The following is an 18,249-nucleotide window of genomic DNA, read 5'->3' as shown; positions in this document are numbered from 1 at the left end:
ACCCTCTACCCTCCACCGTGCACGTATCGTGGATGCACAATGCATTTCTCCCCCCCTGCTCATTCAGTACGCACACAGCAGCTACCTAGGTACCTTACCCTATCCCCGCCGGCCGGCCGAGTATCGACAGTATAGTAAGCTGACCAAGCCCCGGAGTGTTACATATACGATCTGCAGCGTCAAAGCCAAGGGCAGCCCACCGGACCTACCTTGTCACGGAGTGAAATCACGCAATGGCAATGGCAATGGGACGCCTATTCCCACCAAATGGGGAAACATCTTGAAAAAAAAAAGCCGTAACAATACCGTTCCCACATCTCCCTCCAAGTCGCCCTTTTCTCGCTTTTGATGTTTTACAACCCCCCCGGTTTCCTCACACACAGAGACCCTTTCCTCGGGTTTGAAAAGATGAATCCCATCTGTGAATACCGCAGCGGCTTGGGCCTGGGACTGGGGCGTGGCCGTGGCCGTGGGTCAAAAGTTGATCGCTGCATTACTGGGGAAGATGTAAAATTCCTCTGTAATCCAGCAATCTCAAGGGGCTCAAATACCTAGGTAGGTATTACGTGCGTTTCGCGATTGTCAGCTCCCCTTTCAGGCGCCCTCCGTATTTTTTCCCTTCTCAAGAAACTCGGTTTCCCCATGGAGAGCAGAAAAGGTAGAGAGATAGGAGGGAGGAGGTGTTCAAAAGGAGAATCAAGCAATATATCAATCTCATTTCTTCGAAACCCCCGTGCTTCCCCGACTCAAGACCAAGGTCCATCGACACTTTTCTCATCTATCTAGGCCCCCCTCCCCACTCTCCTTGACCGTCCTAGGCCAGGCAGATTGTTTTGGCAACAACGACAATGACGACGGAATCCGTCCTCCGTTCGCAGCAGCTGGACCACCTCCGCTCACTACTTTCCCCGACCGAAATCATCTCGCCGTCGTCAGAGCTCTACGAATCGCACACATCGACATGGGCGGCGCAGAAGAATCGTCACCCGCGTCTCGTCGTGCGGCCGAGCTCGATACAGTCCCTCTCGACGATCCTCAAGTACCTATCGACTTCGGACCTGGACATGGCGGTCCGCAGCTCCGGGTACGGCTCGGCGTCGGCGAGCGATGTGGTGATCAGCATGGAGTGCTTTGACGAGTTCGAGTATGATGGCGAGAGCCGGATTGTGACGTTGGGCGCGGGATTGCTTTGGAGGGAGTACTACGAGAAGATGGAGAGGGTGGCGCCGGATTATCATGGTACGTATTTCATAATATCCACCCATCACTCAACCTGGCCAGAGGGAGTCTCTCTTCAAATGGTGCGTCACTCCACGCTTAACTGAGAGAAACAGTGATCGCAGCACGAACACCCGCTCTGGGCGTCGGAGGCAGCGTCCTCTCGGGTGGTTTCTCCTGGCTGGCCCGGCAGTACGGCAACACCTCGGACCCAGACAACATGGTCGACGCCGAGGTCGTCACTCTGGACGGCACGGTTCTCTGGGCGTCGCAGGAGCCCTCGCTACTGTGGGCACTGCGCGGCGCGGGCGCGAGTTTCTGCGCCGTGACAAAGTTCAAACTCCGTGCGTACCCCTGTCCCAGGGATATTTTCGCGGGCCCCATCGTCATTCCGCGTCGCCAGCTCGCTCTCGTCGCCAAGGGCATTGCGGACATGAATGCTCGAGCGGAGACGCTGGCACCCCAGGTGTCGATGGACCTGTACGTGGTGCGGAAGGAACAGGCGGCGCATATGGGCGCCACCGAAGATCTGCTGATCGTCCAGGCGTTCGATGCCCTAGGTGAAAAACACGGAAGGTCCGAGGGTGGGTTTAAATGGGCGCTGGAGATTCCTGGCGCGGTGGACATGACGCAGGTCACCAACCTGCGCGGCGTCTCAGAGATGCACGGTACGTTCTTCTCTCCCAAATCCCATCTCGGGAGGTGCTCGCAGCAAGGTCTCTAGCCTTCTGCAGTACCTACCGCAAAATACAGCTCCCAGATGAAAAAGAAAGAAAAACGACACATATATCAACGAAGCAAAACACTAACATATCCCTTCTACTTTGTTCCGCTGCGTGACCAACAGAACAAGTAACCTCCCTCAAGTCCCGGTTCAAAACCTGCTGGCAGCCCCTGATTGTGACGACACTCACCGAGGAAACCATCCTCAACGCCGTGCGCTGGTTCGACAGCGTCGGCGCCGCGGGTGGTTCCATTGCCAACAGCGTACAACTCGTCTTTGAGTGTCTCTGCACGCGGGACTCGACGAGCGAATACGGGGCCTCGGGGTCAGCATGGCCACGACCACGGGGGATGAAGAACACGATCATCTGCGCGGCGGGGTGCGAGGCCACTGCAGATGATAACGAACTCGCAACGGCGCGACAACTCTGCCTTGACGCCCCGGGCGTGATTCTCGGCTACTTGCGAAGTGGGCAGGAAGGCGTAACGGTACGGTACGCGCCAAATGCGCTGGAGGAGTACCATGATCTGAAAGACGTGAGTATATCACCGAATACTTGGTTCTTGAATATCTGGACGAACGATTGAGAGAAAGGACTAAACCTCTCATTGGTCATGTCTGCTAACATACGACCCGGCTTTCCCCTGGTCCTTTGGAGTAGGTCTTCGCCGAGCACCTTCCGAGACTCCTCGCGCTGAAGCAGCAGTATGATCCGCGGAACAAGTTGAAGGGGCCGATCAATCTCCCGGCGCCGTCCGTAGGTAGAGCTCGGGCTTGAAGTAGACCTCGACTTGGTCTTCGCGCACTGCATGACGAGGCATGCGCGACAGAGGGCAGCTATACCCTGCCCGGCCGATGGGATGGGAAAGGACAATATAAGAGATCGTATCTACGACAGGGTCGGGGAGTGAGCAAAGGGCCGATCTTTTGACGCAAATCTAGTACCAACGTCTGAAGCAGTCGAGCCAAAAGCCGGCCTTTCCTCTCACAGTTCATGAATTTTGTCGAGTTGCCCAGGAGCCCTGTCCTCGAAGCTCCCATGTGAAGTACAGCCTCGTCTCTTTGCGGTGAGGTAATATTGTGTAGGATCGCAACTTAGAGCAGCCGCCCGCAGCGGCGCATTTTCGTACAGAGGCATACTGATTCTCAGCCGGCCTCTTCATGCGAGAGCTCTAATCGTCCAAGGCAGATCATGCCAGCCTCAAACCATCTTCGATTGTGTCGATATCTCTCCTGCGGGATAGCTAGTTCTGATTTTTGGCTCAGCACTGTTTCGGAAAGCGATGTGTTGTTTTGCAGTAACTGTAATACAGCTCGTACCAAAATTCCTGTTGGCTTCTGCGATGCTTCACAGTCGAGATATGTGGTCGTGGCACCAGATGAGACTAACTGATCACTAGGTTTGCCACTCATATCGTCTGAACTTATCTTGACAGCCTTGCGAGTCGCCTTAGCGAGACGACGAGGAGCGATTGTAAACGTGATCTCATGGTCGAAGGAGAATGAAGATAGCCTCGAGTTGAGTATGAAACTCTGGACGATTACGTTCATTGCCTGGTCTGACTTTCTGGTCAATTGAGTCTTGTCTGTTGCCGAGAACGTTCGGCAGAGGCGCCCTTGACGAAGTGCAGCGAATGTATGCCATCGGGTAATCGTGAAACTGACGCATGGCACTTAAAAGACCGATCGAGGCTACAATGTGGTGGAGTGAAGGAGATGAAGATGAGATACACGAGCAAAACCACCCACAAATATTTCGAGGACAGGTTCGGTTGTGTGAGAATTTTGCATGACTTGCGCGTCTCGATCATAACACCTCAAGCTGTGTGTGGACTCAGGCATAACCAGCTGAATAAGGCGCAGCCGAACGTGCCTGATCTACACTCCGCCTCAACGGATGTATGATTTTGTCCACGTGATGTCAGTTCAGAGTGTGCAACAAGGGAAAGGAGACATACCAGCATATTGATTGAATCTTGGGCCCAAGTCTATTGACCCAGCTGTCCCTGTTCGGCCGACTTTCATGCCTGATTTAATTGCAGTGTAGTTATAAGTCGAGTTTGGGACTTTGCGTGGGTTGTTTCGCTGGCGATGAGACGATATTGGCAGATGACGATCTGGAAGCTGAGAACGTAGACTTGTTGCCGGTATAGGAGATTGGTTGACACCCAGACGAGGCTGAGCTGGCAAGCGTGTTCGTTGCAAGGGCGTTCTTGAAGTGGCCACCCGGTTCGCTATTATAACAGGTTAGCACGAACACATTGGTGATATTTGGCCACCTACGAGTCCTCGATACTCGCAGTCTCTCCGGCGGCAGCATGCCCCTCTGTTCGCTGCCGCTAACACTGCTCCCGGACCTCTGATGAGGATGAAGACGTTCCGGGCCGTCTTGAAGTTGGCCGTATCTGGAGATTGATCTGTCCGCCATCGGGAGAGGATCTGGTGCACGAAAAGTTTGTCTTGACTCTACTGCCGGCTGCGTCCTCTCGATTTGAGGTAAGATATTGATGGATTGTAACGTCTGAGTTACGTCGTTATCAGCCAGTGGTTCCATTTTCTCCATCATGACTCTCTGCTTAAGGATATCGTAAAGCTTCTGGGTCTGCGCTTGCTTTTTGCCCTTTTCCTGATACTGCTCCAGAAGCTGGGCATACTTTTGGTCCATTGACTGTCGATCAGCATTGAGTTCTTTGCAGAGGTTAGCTGGCTCTTCTCGGTAAATGTCGTCTACACTCTGTACCCTGAATCTGCGACTCCAGAGCTTGAATCCGAGTATTGGCATCATTAGCCTCCCTTTCAGCTTCTGCGTTGAGTTGGTGGTACCTCTGCGTCAGGTTTCTGGAAATGTATTGCTGATATGCACTTTCAGCCTCATTAGATTGATCACACGACAGTCAGCGTTCAAGCTCACTGTTCCTGAGCATTTTGGTATGTCCAGAAAGAAAGGGCTCTCTGAGCACACTCGACAATACTTGCGGGGTCGAGGCCACAGAGGACGCTGGTCTTGAAGTCCTCGGGGGGATTCACCAAGTTCGAGACTGCGTCGTGGGGATTTGGTAGGTCGGTTTTGCAGACGGGACAGCGGCGCTGATTACGAGGTGCCGTAGATAGGCCAGTCTTTTCGGCGCAGGGTATGCAGAAGATGTGTCTGAAACATGTTAGATCAAGAGCGCGGAATGAAATGCCTAGGGATGACATGCGCGCAAGTTGTGACAATTGCCTGCGTCTTGAGAGGAGCTCGACAACTGCCCCCATGTTGGTTGTTGCACCGCAGTGGCTGGTCCATTGCTCTGGCTTCAGGAGACAGGAGACGAGGTAAGACCGGTCGGCTGAACTGTGGATTGGAGGGGTAGGTGGTGGAGAGAAGGCATTGTCCATGTGTAAAGACTTCAGCAGGTCGAAGGTCAGTCACTCCATGTCTGATGTACATAAAATAGACTCGGAGACGATGATGAGGCGGAGCCTCGTCCGCACTTGCCAGAATGTCCTCGCAAAGCACCATCACCCGGGATTTCTTGATAAATATGAACTTGGTTCCATTCTTCATCAATCATCTGGGAGTTCATATCAGCCAAAGAAAAAAGCGTTGCCTTGGGCGTCCCTTCTGCCTCCCTTGGCCATGTCCTCAAATTCCTTCCCAGCCTTGAATTCCTTCCATACACTTGCTGGGTAGATGTGCTTGTTCCTCTCATACCACCTCCGATCCACCACTTTCGTCAGCGTCGGATCGTCATTATGCCCTTCCAACGCGTCTTGCTTCTTCCCTGGCACCCGTAACAGAGCGCTGGTATCAACATCTTGTCCTCCTGGGCTGGTCTTCCTGATATCCGCTGTTCCCGAGTACTCGAATAGCAACTTCCCTTCCCTGCTTGGATTTGGAATCTTGTTCGCAATGAAATAGTAGAATTCGTAGTGATGTGGGACAATGACTTCGCCTCTTACAAGCATCAAGTCATCCACGCCCACACGTGCCCACTGTTTCCTCGAATCTTCCCTGCTCTTCTTCTGCGCGGCACCACTTGGGCCACCACCGGATCTTGAGCCAGAACCGGAGACGCCGAGTTCAGCACCCACCTTTCTGCACCTCTCCAAGAACAACCACACATGATCGCCCTTTTTCACTTTCACGCTCCCGCCCGGGACATTCGCCCCAGCCTCGTAGAACACAAAGGGGATCTCAATCTCCGTCTCCTTCACGCGTTCTTGGATCTCGAGGAATTCCTTCCGGAGCCTTTCTCGCTCCAGCGCGTCAGCGGCCAGCGCAGCTTTTGTGATTGTTCGGGGCGGAGGGAGGGTCGAGTTGGGGTTTGGCGTCAATTTGCGAGTGGTCACGGATGGTTCAGGCGACGGTTCGGCCGATGTCCTCGAGCTTCGCGCTGCAGGCGTTGACACCGCGCTTCCACCGTTTGCATCCTCGTCCTCGTCGCCACCAAACGATAATAGACCTTTTGCCGCAGCCTTTTTCTTCTTCAACTTCTTACTCGGAGGTCCGTCTTGGTCGGTCTTTCGTGTCCCCACCGCACTGTAATTTGTAAATTAGCCCCGCCCTCGTAGCCCTTGAAGAAAGCAGATCCGTAATCCAGACACAAAGGGGAGGATAATCAACTCACCCGTCACTCTCAGGCGTCCTCGTCCTCGAGCCTGCCCCTTCTCTTGCCTCTTTCTCTTTCAATTCCAACACATCGGCCCTCCTCTTGCGGAAGTCCGCCAAATTCACCAAGCCGACGGTTTGCGATTTCAGCAGGTCTTCTGCGGTGGCGGACTGCGCAGTGAAGGCGCGCGGCGTGGACGTCCCGGAGGGAGGATTGGACATGTTCGCGACCTGGAGGGTAGGATGACGGACGTGGCAATACGTTTAGGCAGAGAACGAGTAAATAGAGGGAGGAAGATGTGCATGCGGCTCAGCTTGTTAGAGACTTTCAAGTCGTTGTGGTGTCGGCCAATTAGGAACTAGAACTCTCAGCCTTGCATGTTCCGAGCATTCGATGCACGAATGCACCTGAGGCCCAAAGGCCATAGATTCACGACATCTACTCAGTGTCATTGGTGGGAAAGAATGCATTTCATCTTCACATTGTCCACAATTGGTACCAGTGATGGGTTTACAACCATCACGTAAGGCTCGAAAACTTTTCCTACTATACAGTAGCCATTATCCATCATGCCTTCGTCAAGATCATCCGGAACCATCTCCCGTATGTATACCTAGGTATCGCAACCATTCGCATCTGACTCTGCGGGCGTCTGCAACTCTTCAACAACCTACACGCACCGGTCAGACGACAATATACTCGCCCTCGTTGCTCTCCATTTTCATAATAGTCGTGAACCTGAAGCCAGTTTCGTTATCCGCATGTCCATCGGACTCCGCGTGCTCACTCTGTTTCTTCTTGTCGTCATAGGCGCGCCACACCTTTTCCAAAAGCTCCAAGCAGCTCTTGTTGTTGAGGAAGCCACTGTCTTTCTGGATATCCAGGCATCGTTGACGAATCACCTCACGATCAAGGTCATCCACGCACTCGCTGCCTGTGATGAACAAAGGCCAAAGGAGGTAGACGTCCGACTTGACAGCTTTGATGTACTTCAGGCACTCCCGCACCCAACCGCGAATAGCCGGCTCCGTACTGGGAGCCCGTGGATGGGCTAAGCGCTCCGTATACAACAGTGCAGAATATCTGAAGGACTCAGATATATTGCCGAGGTCAATGCGCTGCTCATCGGTCAAATAGGGTGCTCCCGGGGTCGGGCGATCGAGAACGGTGGTATCCAGCTGCCAGGACAATAATGCCTGCCGAATTTCCCTCCATTCTCGCCAGAACTGCGTCTTCACATCGGGCTCCGTGACTTTGCTGGAGAACAGTTCCTCATCCTCAGCGATCCGCATCCATCCATTGCCATCGAATTTGCTATAGTCAAAATTGAGTACCGATGGCATCGTGGGCAGAGGCCGAGATACAATAGCGGGACTTTCTTCAACAGATCTGCCTTGACTCAACACATTCAGCCTGCCCAATTTAGCAATGACCTTGAACAGATTCCCATCACAACCAGCAAGGTTCTCCAATGCCCATTCCTCGTCCGAGAGGGCGGACACATCCAGGTGGTAGCCCTGAAGCTGTCCCTCACGATCATTGACCGTAGCAGTCATGGCATCAAACCATGTAAACATCCGTGTAAACCATTTCGCCTCCCTCGTGTTCAGCCCTGGGTCATTCTTGCGCAAGGCAAGGAGTTTCTTGACGCCAGCGAACTGTGTACGGAACTTTGCAACCCCCGAATCGCAAATATGAAATAGACACAGAATAAGTAGTGTTGCCAAAATCGAATCGTCCATTCGTTGTAGAGGATTAGCAAGCTGCATGTTGAGGGATTGGATGGCAATCCCTTTATGCAGTGATTCCTCACGTGCTTGCTCTTGCGGAGTCAACAAGCCTGTCTCATGCCACTCCTCTTGCGTGAGAGTGAGATGAGCCATGGATGACCGCCTCGCGGGATCCGTCTTGCCCGTAGATAATCCTGTTTCCCGCCGTTGTCTCAGGTTACTCGCCGCCAATGCAGCTATGGCGTGCTGGAGGGTTTCGCTCCTTCCCGCTAGCCGCAAAATCTGTGTCCGATACGGATTGGAAGGGCCGTCAAAGGCTACAATCACAGGCGATATGACCTCAGTGTAATACTGTATAAGGTACTGTATTCGTGGAGTTGCTCCAATAGCTGTAAAGCCTGCAAAAGGCGAGAGTGAAAGGCTGTCGTTGTGGAGCGACCATTGTGGAAAGCCTATTGCAGAATCATCTTCCACAATGGCACATTCATTTTCAAACTTGAGTCGAGGGACTTCCTCGACTTCTTCATCAACAGCTTCGTCGATGTTCTGGACGTGGGATGCTTCCACCTTTTGGGGCAGAAGTGACTGGGCAGGTGATTCGTTGTGAAAAATATCGTCGTCCTGTCTCTGGTAAATGTGAAACTGCCTGTGGTCGGGAAAGGAGCCACCGAATGGGGAGGCGAGTTGAGGTGAGTCGGGATATGGGGGCAGTGTGGCCGGCATACCTGTCGTCGTGTGGTTCAAGACTCGTGTGAAGTATGCTGATTCGGGCGATGGCGCAGAGTAAGACATAGGGGACACTCGGTCGCTTCCGCTGTACGCAGCGCTGGGCCGTCTAAGACTAGCGCCAGTAGAGGCACCGTGGACAACGGATGGTGCCCAAGATGAAGCTGGATATGAAGAGACGCTCGGCTCTATCTTGACGCTGGGAAGTTCTGGTTGTGGGCTCCATGAACCAGTAGTCGTAGGATAAGAGGGTGGAACTGGGGGAGGATGCGACAGACCAAAGCGGAAGGGTGCATTGCCGTTGGTAGTAGAATCCGGGTCTCGCACAGCCGGAGAGGGAACAGGGTGAATTTCTGGGGCAGCATTGAGAATGTGTTGTAGCTGAGGTGGACGGGGCGAAGATGGTGGCAGCAAAGGTCTCTTCTTCGGTCTGGGTGGTGAACCGGACTGCGGAAGCTTCTGAGTGCCTGCGATGGGCAGTGAAAGGCCACGCAGCTTGCCTCGACTTGCCACTCCATTCCCCCAGGTCAATTGAGTTTTGTAGCCAGCACAGTCTTTCCCGTCATCCAAGCACCGGGAACAGTACGGTCTCCGCCGGTCGCAATTGACACTGCGACTTGTACAGGTGAAGCAGTCCACAGCTGCGCCAGCAGCAGGTGCGCGTTTCCTCCTCTTTCGTGGGGGGTTTGCTGCATTATTGTCTGGTGGCGCGGGCGCGGCATCTTGATGCGTGGCGAACTGAGAGCTCGACATGACTATAACAGCGATCGGAGGCTCAATGGATAAGCTGACGACTGGGAACCAAGTAGTGAGACGGAGGATGCGAAGGCGTCATGCACGGGCTCGAGGACTTCAATACAACCTCGTTCGTACAGCGGGCGAAACCCCTAAGATCCGCATTCCGGGAATTATATCGCCCAGATCATTGAGATGCAGGAGATAAGGTGAGAGGAAAGGACTAAGGAATCAAGAACAAACAGGAGGGATCAGGAATCCACGGGCAGTCCACTCCCCATAAGGAATAGCTGTGTGCACCAAGAAAAGATCTACAATGCAGAGAAGGATAACGCCCGCATGGAAATCGAAGGTGTCGAAGGCGTCGGTGAAATGTGATGGTGGAAAGGCACAAAATGAAAACTGGAGAGGGGATGCACAGGTGCGGGAGCGGGTGATGGGAGGGACCCGGAAGCCAATCAAGGTGCCTCTGGGCCCTCCAACGACAGGTGTTATACTCCTCTTAGGTGCCTCCCCGCAGGCCTCTATCGCTATTGCTGCCGCCCTGGAAAAGTCATCGATAGGCAGTCCAAGCCCTCCAGCAGTCACCCGCGCGTCGGCAGTTAATTTTGCATGTGACCGAAAGGGAACGACTGCCGACGGGGAGATAAAGTAGTGCCACCAGTGTTTCGAGCGCAAATGCAGACAAGACAAGTCATGATGCCATAATTACCTACCTGCCAAGGTACCCATCAAGCTATCTACTATCCCCGTCTCTTCGTGAGGATTAGTACCGAGTACGTGTTCCTTGATGTTCACAATCGCCTAGGCACGGGCATATCGGCTAAGCACAGACAACAGAACAAACCCTCACTGGGTGTGACGCTGTTATCTCGCAGAAAGCACGTCGATAGGGCTGGCCAAACTCCTCCAACCACTAATATTAGAGCCTTGAGAGCTCACACCACGAGGCAAGTATTGGTGGAATCTGCCCTAGGTTTGCCAAATGCCTTCTCGCACAAGGCTATATTCCGTGGTTTGGAAGAGTTTTTCCTTCCTCAACCCAATCAACCCATATCCGAGTGTCCTCAGAGAAGGGGAAAAGGAAGAAGTCCGCCATCGTCGAGGACAAATCCAGAGCGGAATTCCTTCGACTACCCCTGTCATCTGAGGTCCATTGTGCGTTTTTGGAAAGGGCCGAGCTCCCAGGACGACTTACCGGGGGTTCTTTCGCGATCTTGTTCCTCCTCTAGTCCGCCCCGCCGGCTCAGAGGGCCGTCAAGCCCGTGCGCGGCGTTGATCCACTACTACTGGAAGGACGGAAGCTCTCAGACATAGTCCACATCGTTGTGCGCTATCCGGAGCCAGGATTTCGGCTAATGTCTTGTACTTGTCGGGACTCGAGAGATGGGACGGAAATCAATTGCGCCGCGTTCCACTTGGTCAGCCTGCCAGAGACATTCATCTTTTTCGAGGATACCGTTACAAAAAGCAATCGTTGTAAATCATCCAGGAAGTCCATAAGTTGACAATGACGGGAACCGATATCTGGGTGCCACTATTTTTCGGTTGATTCGTCCTTGGTCGTGCTTGTTCATGATCTCCCATGGCACTGTAGCCACAAATGTCTTCGTCTCATCTTCGGAAACATCTGGCGTCTGGCTTGTAGACGCCCATCGCCAGCCTCAACAGGGCCCCGTTACAGCCTCGAGGCCTCATCAATCTCATGGTCCATGCCCCGTTGGAGGCATCAGGCTGTCAGCGCCGGTGCCAAACGTGGATCGGCCGGGGCACGAAATTGCCGTCCGGGGTTTGAGTTGGGCCATGCCCATGTGCAATTCTATTCTTGCAGGGGTGTGCCCGCCATCCAAAGCCTCGTGGACCTCGATTTCGCGCTCCGTTGTGCGCATTTACGAGGTACTCGTATTGCGTTACTGTTACACCTGTCGGCGTACCGTGTTGAAACTGCGATGTCTCATACAATGCGAATGCTGTGAGTAAACTTGCTCGCCCTTGAACATAACCCGCCAGACGCTACTTACCCTACCTAGGTACTAGGTATAGAGATAGCAACCTGCTTGTTAAAGCGGCCCTTCAAAACGATTGATTTGGCTAGTCGAATCCCAGTATGTACCGAGTACTCATACACTTTCCGACACTCGTGTGCACTCCTTCACACTCCGAAGTACTGCTCCAAGTTCTCCTTGCAAAGTGTCGGTGTCTACACTGAATCGTATCGCCTATGGACAGAACATGGCGTCAGCGGCCTTCATTCAATGTCAAGGCCTCGAATTGATTGGCAAACCCTCCCGTGTATTCGCTCCTCTCCTCGGCCATCGCATTCCTCTCACGGTCAAGTGGTTGAGTGCCATCCATCCCGGTGAACACCCAGCCTTCTTCGTTAGGTAACGGCGTCTGCTCTCTACCGAGCAAGTCCTCGATTTTCCAAGCAATTCTTTCAGCTCCTTGTCGTGCCCCAGCCAGGTTGGCGGCGCCAGGACCAAGCCTAAGCCCGGCGAGGCCGCCAGTCAAGAATAACGGGATGTCGTCGCGCCACATCAAATCGTCACTGAGTCTAGGTAAGCCGTTGATAGACCGAATGGGGTATTTCTCCAGCATTTGCTGCAGACACGGCACTTTCTCGATGCTCGAAGCTGCTCCGGTAGCATAAATGATGTGATCAATACACAGCGGGCCATTCTTTGAGTCTCGTGACAATGTGATGGACCACGTCTGGCTTCCGGCGCACCACCTACCGTCTTCAATACGAGTATGTGTCAAGATAGCCAGGCGATCTTTCAAGACGTGCCTTTTGAGTATCCGATCGAACTTGGGTGTTATGCTGCCTCCGTTTCGGGCTTCTTTCAGCAGCTGGAAGCGCTCTTGTCGAAAAATCAGTTACGAATACTCTCATTTCGATGTCAACCCACCCTGATCACTATCTGCCGACCAAAAAACCGACATTTGCTGGTTGCGCACCTTCGACACCCATTCAAGGTCGACGTCGAAATGCTTCAGCTTGTAGTCTCCCCTGACCAACAACCACACCTTGGTAACGCCGCGACGAATGATCAGGTCGGCAATTTGAGCGCTCGTAAGTCCACCCCCAACCACCACGACCGAGGTTGGTAGTCCTTGATCGATCTTCCGCAGGACATGCTCCGGAAGGCAGTGCCCGCCTGCAGAGTCGAAGCAGTGGCACACACTCCCAGGCTCCGCGTTCAGGTGGAGGTTGCTGTCGAGGGGAATGCAAGGCTTGCTGCCAGGACCGACTGCGAGAACCACGATTCGGGAGAATATCGCCCCTTGGTTGGTGGTCAAGGTAAAACCTTCCGTGCTGGTCAACCCGCCCAAGTCTCCGTACTCGATATTCTCGACTTTAGCGCGTACGACCAAGTCCTGAAGGCAATACCTGTCGACAATGTCGCCGCAGAAGTCACGAAAGAGCGCAGCCGAAGGCGTGAAGTAATCTATACGGTCTCGGTCGTCAATCCGAAGATGCTGTGCGATCCTCCTTGAGACATCGTCAGCTACTAAACAAACCCCTTGTCACTTTACTACCTGAATCCTCTCCTCGAATACCTAACTTACTTCTGACGCTTCTTCTTAGTTCGGTGCTTGCTGATCTCTTTGCCGGCAACGTGAGGGATTTCTTGCAACTCGGCCGTGCGGCCGTGAACATGTGAGAAGGCCAAAAGAGAATCCCTATCCCTAGGATCTGGGTGGAAGAACAGCGGACTCCTCAGATGTTCGATCTGCAACCTGTGGAACTTCTCTTGCCATGCGGCCATCCACTGGTCGGAAAGCGCATCCAGTACAATGATGGACCTGGCAGCAGAGCCGTGGGACTTGTCAGTCCTCCGGCCAGAACAGGCGGCGGCCCTTCGGTGGCATTTTTGTTCGTTTTCAATCGTTTCGCGCCTGTTGAACCTCCGCCAATACCTGGCGTGCTCGTCGTCGGTGAAAAGTGCGGAGGGAGTGGCTTCTCGTAACCGCGCCGCCACGGCCAGCCCGCAAGGGCCAGCGCCAATGATGGCTACGTCGTACACCATCCTCGGACTGAGCTCTCGAAATGCAAATGTCGGAGAAGCATTCCCAGAGAGATCTGATCTGGCCCGCAGAGAGTCAAACGAGGCAGATATGGAGGTGGTCCGGGAGACTACCACGGCCAATTTTCCTTGACGTGGCTAACGGCAGTTCATTACTGTGCACTTAAGGTCCTCGAATTTGACAATTGAACGTCCGAATCCCACCAAAACCGCGGGCTGGACGACTTGATTTCTCCCTTCGCTTTAAACACCATGGGGGCCACTCATTCCTCATGGAATCCTTGCGACGACAGGTGGGCAGGTCTCTTCTACCATATGTGTGGTTGTATCTCTTGGCTCAGAAGTGGGCGCGTCACCCGAGGGTGTATATAAATGCCTCCCTCTCGTTTCGGTGGCTGACGGCCACAGCAGCACAGATGCTGCGCAACAGGACGCTCTCGCCAGCACAGTGCACGAATCTTGATTTCTCAGTCTGTCAATCAATGCTGCGACTCGATTGTGTCCCGGCCTCAACGACATCCGGGTTTCTTCTAAGGTGAATTATCTCACGAATCGTAAGAATGGTGAGCAGGGAGGGATGTTGTCTTTCTCTTGAAGCATGCTCCATAGTAGGCTCTATTTCTAACGCAATACATGGCTGATGTGGGATCTCATGCTCCTTCTCCTGAACAAAACCAATTGTGACGCTCGGTTGTAAGCCCGACAGCTCGCTCATCTTTGCACATGGCGTTCAATGAAGACGCGTGTATCTTGCATCGACTCGCGGTCACAGGCTTCGTCGTGGACGACAAGTTCAATGATGTCTTCGAAACAACTCGCCGGCGCAAGCTCGTCCACCCTCAAGTGCTGCAGTAACAAAGCCCAATATTCGCCAGTTCAGTGATCTTCTCTTCAACGCGGGCCCATTTGGTTCACGATCTCTAAGGGTCCATGACCGTTATAGTCAGAGCAATCAGGAAGGCGACGACAGTATCCCTTCGCTTGTCAGCTTGTGGGCACTCATATGAGCAAGCAACCCACTAGCAGGAGAAGTCGAGGCCAACGAATAACCCCAACTCTTCTTGAGTGCTACCTTCGGGGGCAGGTGTCGTGTTCATATGTCCCGGGCCACTCGAAACTCCCATGGTGGAAATTGAGGACCTTAAGCATGCGGGAAGCAGCTAATAGTCGCATCTAGAGGCAGATGAGGGCTAATGCTGGAAGGGAACATGCCAATTGAGATGCCTCAATGATCTCGAGCTCTGAGAATTCACCTTTCAGCGACCCTTTTCTTTCTCTGAGGCTCTGCCTCATGCACAGTCCAAACATGCCCACTAATGCACTGATAGTGTAGTGTGCCCATTTCCAAGAAAGGATGAAAGCGGCAGGGCTTCTGCAAGCTCCAAACGAGATCCGAGTGATTTTGACTCATCCTTGATGATGAAGTCATCGAGGTTTGGGGCCGCGTTCAATTCTGCGCGAATTGCAGAAGTTGAAACGAATTGCAACTTGCAAAGTTATTTTGCTACCCAACACAGCCTTGGGCGCATGAGGGCCGGCGGGTGCAGTCTCGAGGCACTGCAAGACTCAGAACCTTCTAGGTTTCTCTCACAAATGCTCCGCTTTGTCGATTTCAACTGGTTGTTGGATATCAATAACAACCTGGAAGTCATGAAAAGGCGTCAGAACGCCCGGTTGGTACCCAAAATGGGTGCAGCCAGCGGATCGGGGCGATGCTGGCTGGCTTTTTAGACCCGAAACCCACGCGAGGTTGCCTCATTCCCAACGGAAAATGGATCAATGGGAAGACTGCCGACTTGTTCAGATGCAGCATACAGCAGATGGGAATGAGGCGGTCAGAAACGAGGCACTGGACTGGTGGAGGAAGATGGGAGTGATGCCCGAATCCAGCGCCAAGGGTAGTGTAAAGCTGGCAATGCGCTGGCACTCGCTCACTCGCTCGTTCCAGTCAAACACTCAACACCACGGCCACGGCCAGCAGAGGATTCCCAAGGTAAGGTAAGATTCAGAACTGCTGCAATACCGAAGATACAGAACCAAGCGAAAAGAAAACCCGGCCAACAAATCCTGATCAGGGCTGCAGAGAGGCTGTCTAGGCACTCCCGATGCCGGGAGAGCGTGCCGTCATGCAAACCGAAGGGTGCAAACGAATGAATGGACGACTCCTCAAGGTCAGATATTGGGGGAAAACCAGTGTCGTCCCTGGTGGACTCGAGCTCATTTACTTCATGCGGGTGGCCGCACCACCAGGACAGACTCGACAGCAGGTCACCTCCTCCCTCCCCATGATCAACTATCCCCTTCGCGGATCCCCATTGGAAGGTCGACTGCAGGACGGGATCAAAGGATGATATGTGTCATCTGCACTGGAGTGGACGGCAGCATAGCACAGGTACAAGTCACGTTTGTTTGTGTCATATCAGCTTCTTAACTGGATTTTTTCGCGAGCCAATCGACGTCTCAAAGGTGTAGATGATCTGTAACCCCAGTGCTTCGTGGGCGTGAACGAATATCCCGCACGAGGAATCAGAGCACCGTACGAAAAACATTGGAAGGCCGGCCACCCGTAGGTCTGTCCTAGATAAAAATCAACCTGAGCCTTTAGGCTTCACAGCACCACGACGCCGAGTGGGCACGCAAGGCCTGGCGAGGCTTGACAAGGCTTGATCGTGCATAATCCCAGACCGATTGGATCTGATCACCCTGAATTTCAGCTGGGTTTGACCGATTGACAAGAAAGTAGCCACTCGGCAGGAGAACCATTGGCTGGCAGGGTCGCCAATCAGGGCATGTTTGGTCAAGAATTGGACTGAAAAAGGGAGGCGAAAATCCTGACCGAGAGATCTTTGATATGCATTGGTCCTTGTTGACTCGCAAACCAGCTTGACGGGAGCTGAACATAGCCGAGTGACCTGCAGGTGTTTGAGACTGTTTGGACCGACATATCCAGCGTAAATCTTGACAAACCCTCGACCTTGTCCTCTACTAACCCCCAATCCGCCGTTGATAGCACTCACAGCCACCGGCCAACAAAAGGCAACGAGAACTTATCGAGCAGACTCGCGTTCTGTGAACGCTGTAGAGAGGTGCCACTGGAGGGTACGCAAGGAAGAGGCGTCATGAACGACGGCGATGATGAGGCATTGGATGATACTATTTATGAAGGTCATGCAAGGGTATGGTCGCAACAAAGAGCAGATTCGGGTATAGTGACGGTCAATGATCGGAGACTGTGTCGTGCATTGGCTGTTCGATTGGGCTTGAGGCATGAACTGCTCAAGGGCGATGAGGTATGACGGACAGTAAGCTTACCATGCATGGAAGCGGCGCAGTCCCCGTGACTCCCATTTCGGACTCCATGGAGATGTCGGTGGGTGCCCAGAAGTGGTCGGTGCTTCAGTGAAATGGGGGGTTCTAGGCATGTCTGGCCCCGCCGGAATGCTTCCAGAATGAAAAAGGGAGCGTACACGGGCTTAAGCAGCGGCTTCTAGGGGTTAACTGGGCAGGTGTTGTTTAAGTGCTGAGGGGTTTTGGGCATGTGCTGCGCTGGGATCATTAACCATCATGGGCACCCTAGTTGAGCCCACAGGGGTCACGATCAGGTAAGCCAGCAGCCCGCAGGCACCCGCCAGCACCTACGAGTCCTTGTATGACGATGCCCTTGGTGCCGCCTTTTCCATGCGTCCTTAAAGGAGCGGCATCAACCAAGCCTCGGAGCAAACGTCTTCCGCTCCCAACTCCCCTCGTTTCTTTCTTCCAAATCAATCTCTCAATTATTGTCACTCACGCTCGCTTCGAGGTTTTCTCGCCACTGCCATTGCTGGCGCTTCCATCATCTCTCTCTTTTATTCAGCAATCCGAGGAAGAGAAGGGCCAGGAAACCCCGAACTGATTAGACTTCTGTCGAGACTGCGCCATCACAGTGTGATTGTCCACTCATTTCACTCGTTCACCTCAAACTCACTCATTTCAGCTCAGTCGAGTACAAGTACTTCCACACCTTCGTTTTCGCCTCTTTCTTCTCACATCCACCGCCTTCGTCTCGTAACAGTATTTACCGTATATTACCTGTACCGACACCTCCTCACCTCCAAGAACGCCCAAGTGGGCATCTCTGGTGACCCCCTCCGGGTCCTCTTGCTCTTTTTCGGCTTTCCCTCTCGTCCTCTCATCCCCCTCTCTGACTCCCCCGTCTCGCCAGGGGCTTCCTTCGTATTGCGCTAGACCGGCCTCAACCCTTGATCCCTGCTACACGAGCCATCAGAAAAGTTGGGTTCACGGCACGCCCAGGCAAGAGCATGGACCAGTCTTAGTGTGGAAAGCCATCAAAGCCATCAAGCCATCCGCTGCATCCACTTCACAATCCTTCTTTGTCACTTCGACCCCTTCGATACCATCGAACCTAAAAGGGCATCCACTCACACTTGGGCCATCGTCTTCCTCTCCCAAAAAATCCATTTTAACGTTAATTGTCCCCCCTGATTTCCCTTCGCTGG

The 18,249-nt window shown here is 53.3% G+C and overlaps 5 protein-coding genes across 5 annotated transcripts; 1 reads left to right on the top strand and 4 right to left on the bottom strand.

The window, feature by feature from the left end:
* Window positions 1-848: 848 nt before the first annotated feature.
* On the top strand, window positions 849-2,529 carry Z520_11418 (uncharacterized protein; the record flags this gene model as incomplete). The annotated part of the gene is made up of 3 exons (XM_016781907.1): window positions 849-1,239; window positions 1,335-1,886; window positions 2,066-2,529. The coding sequence occupies 3 exons, from the start codon at window positions 849-851 to the stop codon at window positions 2,527-2,529; spliced, it is 1,407 nt and encodes a 468-aa protein (XP_016627065.1).
* A 1,460-nt stretch (window positions 2,530-3,989) lies between these two features.
* On the bottom strand, window positions 3,990-5,197 carry Z520_11417 (uncharacterized protein; the record flags this gene model as incomplete). The annotated part of the gene is made up of 3 exons (XM_016781906.1): window positions 3,990-4,630; window positions 4,683-4,804; window positions 4,854-5,197. 3 exons carry the CDS (start codon window positions 5,195-5,197, stop codon window positions 3,990-3,992), a joined length of 1,107 nt encoding a protein of 368 aa, XP_016627064.1.
* Window positions 5,198-5,509: 312 nt separating this feature from the next.
* On the bottom strand, window positions 5,510-6,755 carry Z520_11416 (uncharacterized protein; the record flags this gene model as incomplete). Its single annotated transcript, XM_016781905.1, has 2 exons — window positions 5,510-6,464; window positions 6,553-6,755. The coding sequence occupies 2 exons, from the start codon at window positions 6,753-6,755 to the stop codon at window positions 5,510-5,512; spliced, it is 1,158 nt and encodes a 385-aa protein (XP_016627063.1).
* A 462-nt stretch (window positions 6,756-7,217) lies between these two features.
* On the bottom strand, window positions 7,218-9,743 carry Z520_11415 (uncharacterized protein; the record flags this gene model as incomplete). Its single annotated transcript, XM_016781904.1, has 1 exon — window positions 7,218-9,743. The coding sequence occupies one exon, from the start codon at window positions 9,741-9,743 to the stop codon at window positions 7,218-7,220; it is 2,526 nt and encodes an 841-aa protein (XP_016627062.1).
* A 2,220-nt stretch (window positions 9,744-11,963) lies between these two features.
* Z520_11414 (uncharacterized protein) lies at window positions 11,964-13,756 on the bottom strand (the record flags this gene model as incomplete). The annotated part of the gene is made up of 3 exons (XM_016781903.1): window positions 11,964-12,586; window positions 12,635-13,218; window positions 13,296-13,756. 3 exons carry the CDS (start codon window positions 13,754-13,756, stop codon window positions 11,964-11,966), a joined length of 1,668 nt encoding a protein of 555 aa, XP_016627061.1.
* Window positions 13,757-18,249: the final 4,493 nt, after the last annotated feature.

This window comes from Fonsecaea multimorphosa (assembly GCF_000836435.1).
Source record: "Fonsecaea multimorphosa CBS 102226 unplaced genomic scaffold supercont1.38, whole genome shotgun sequence".
Classification (NCBI taxonomy): domain Eukaryota; kingdom Fungi; phylum Ascomycota; class Eurotiomycetes; order Chaetothyriales; family Herpotrichiellaceae; genus Fonsecaea; species Fonsecaea multimorphosa.
This window is presented reverse-complemented; position numbering and strand designations above follow the sequence as displayed.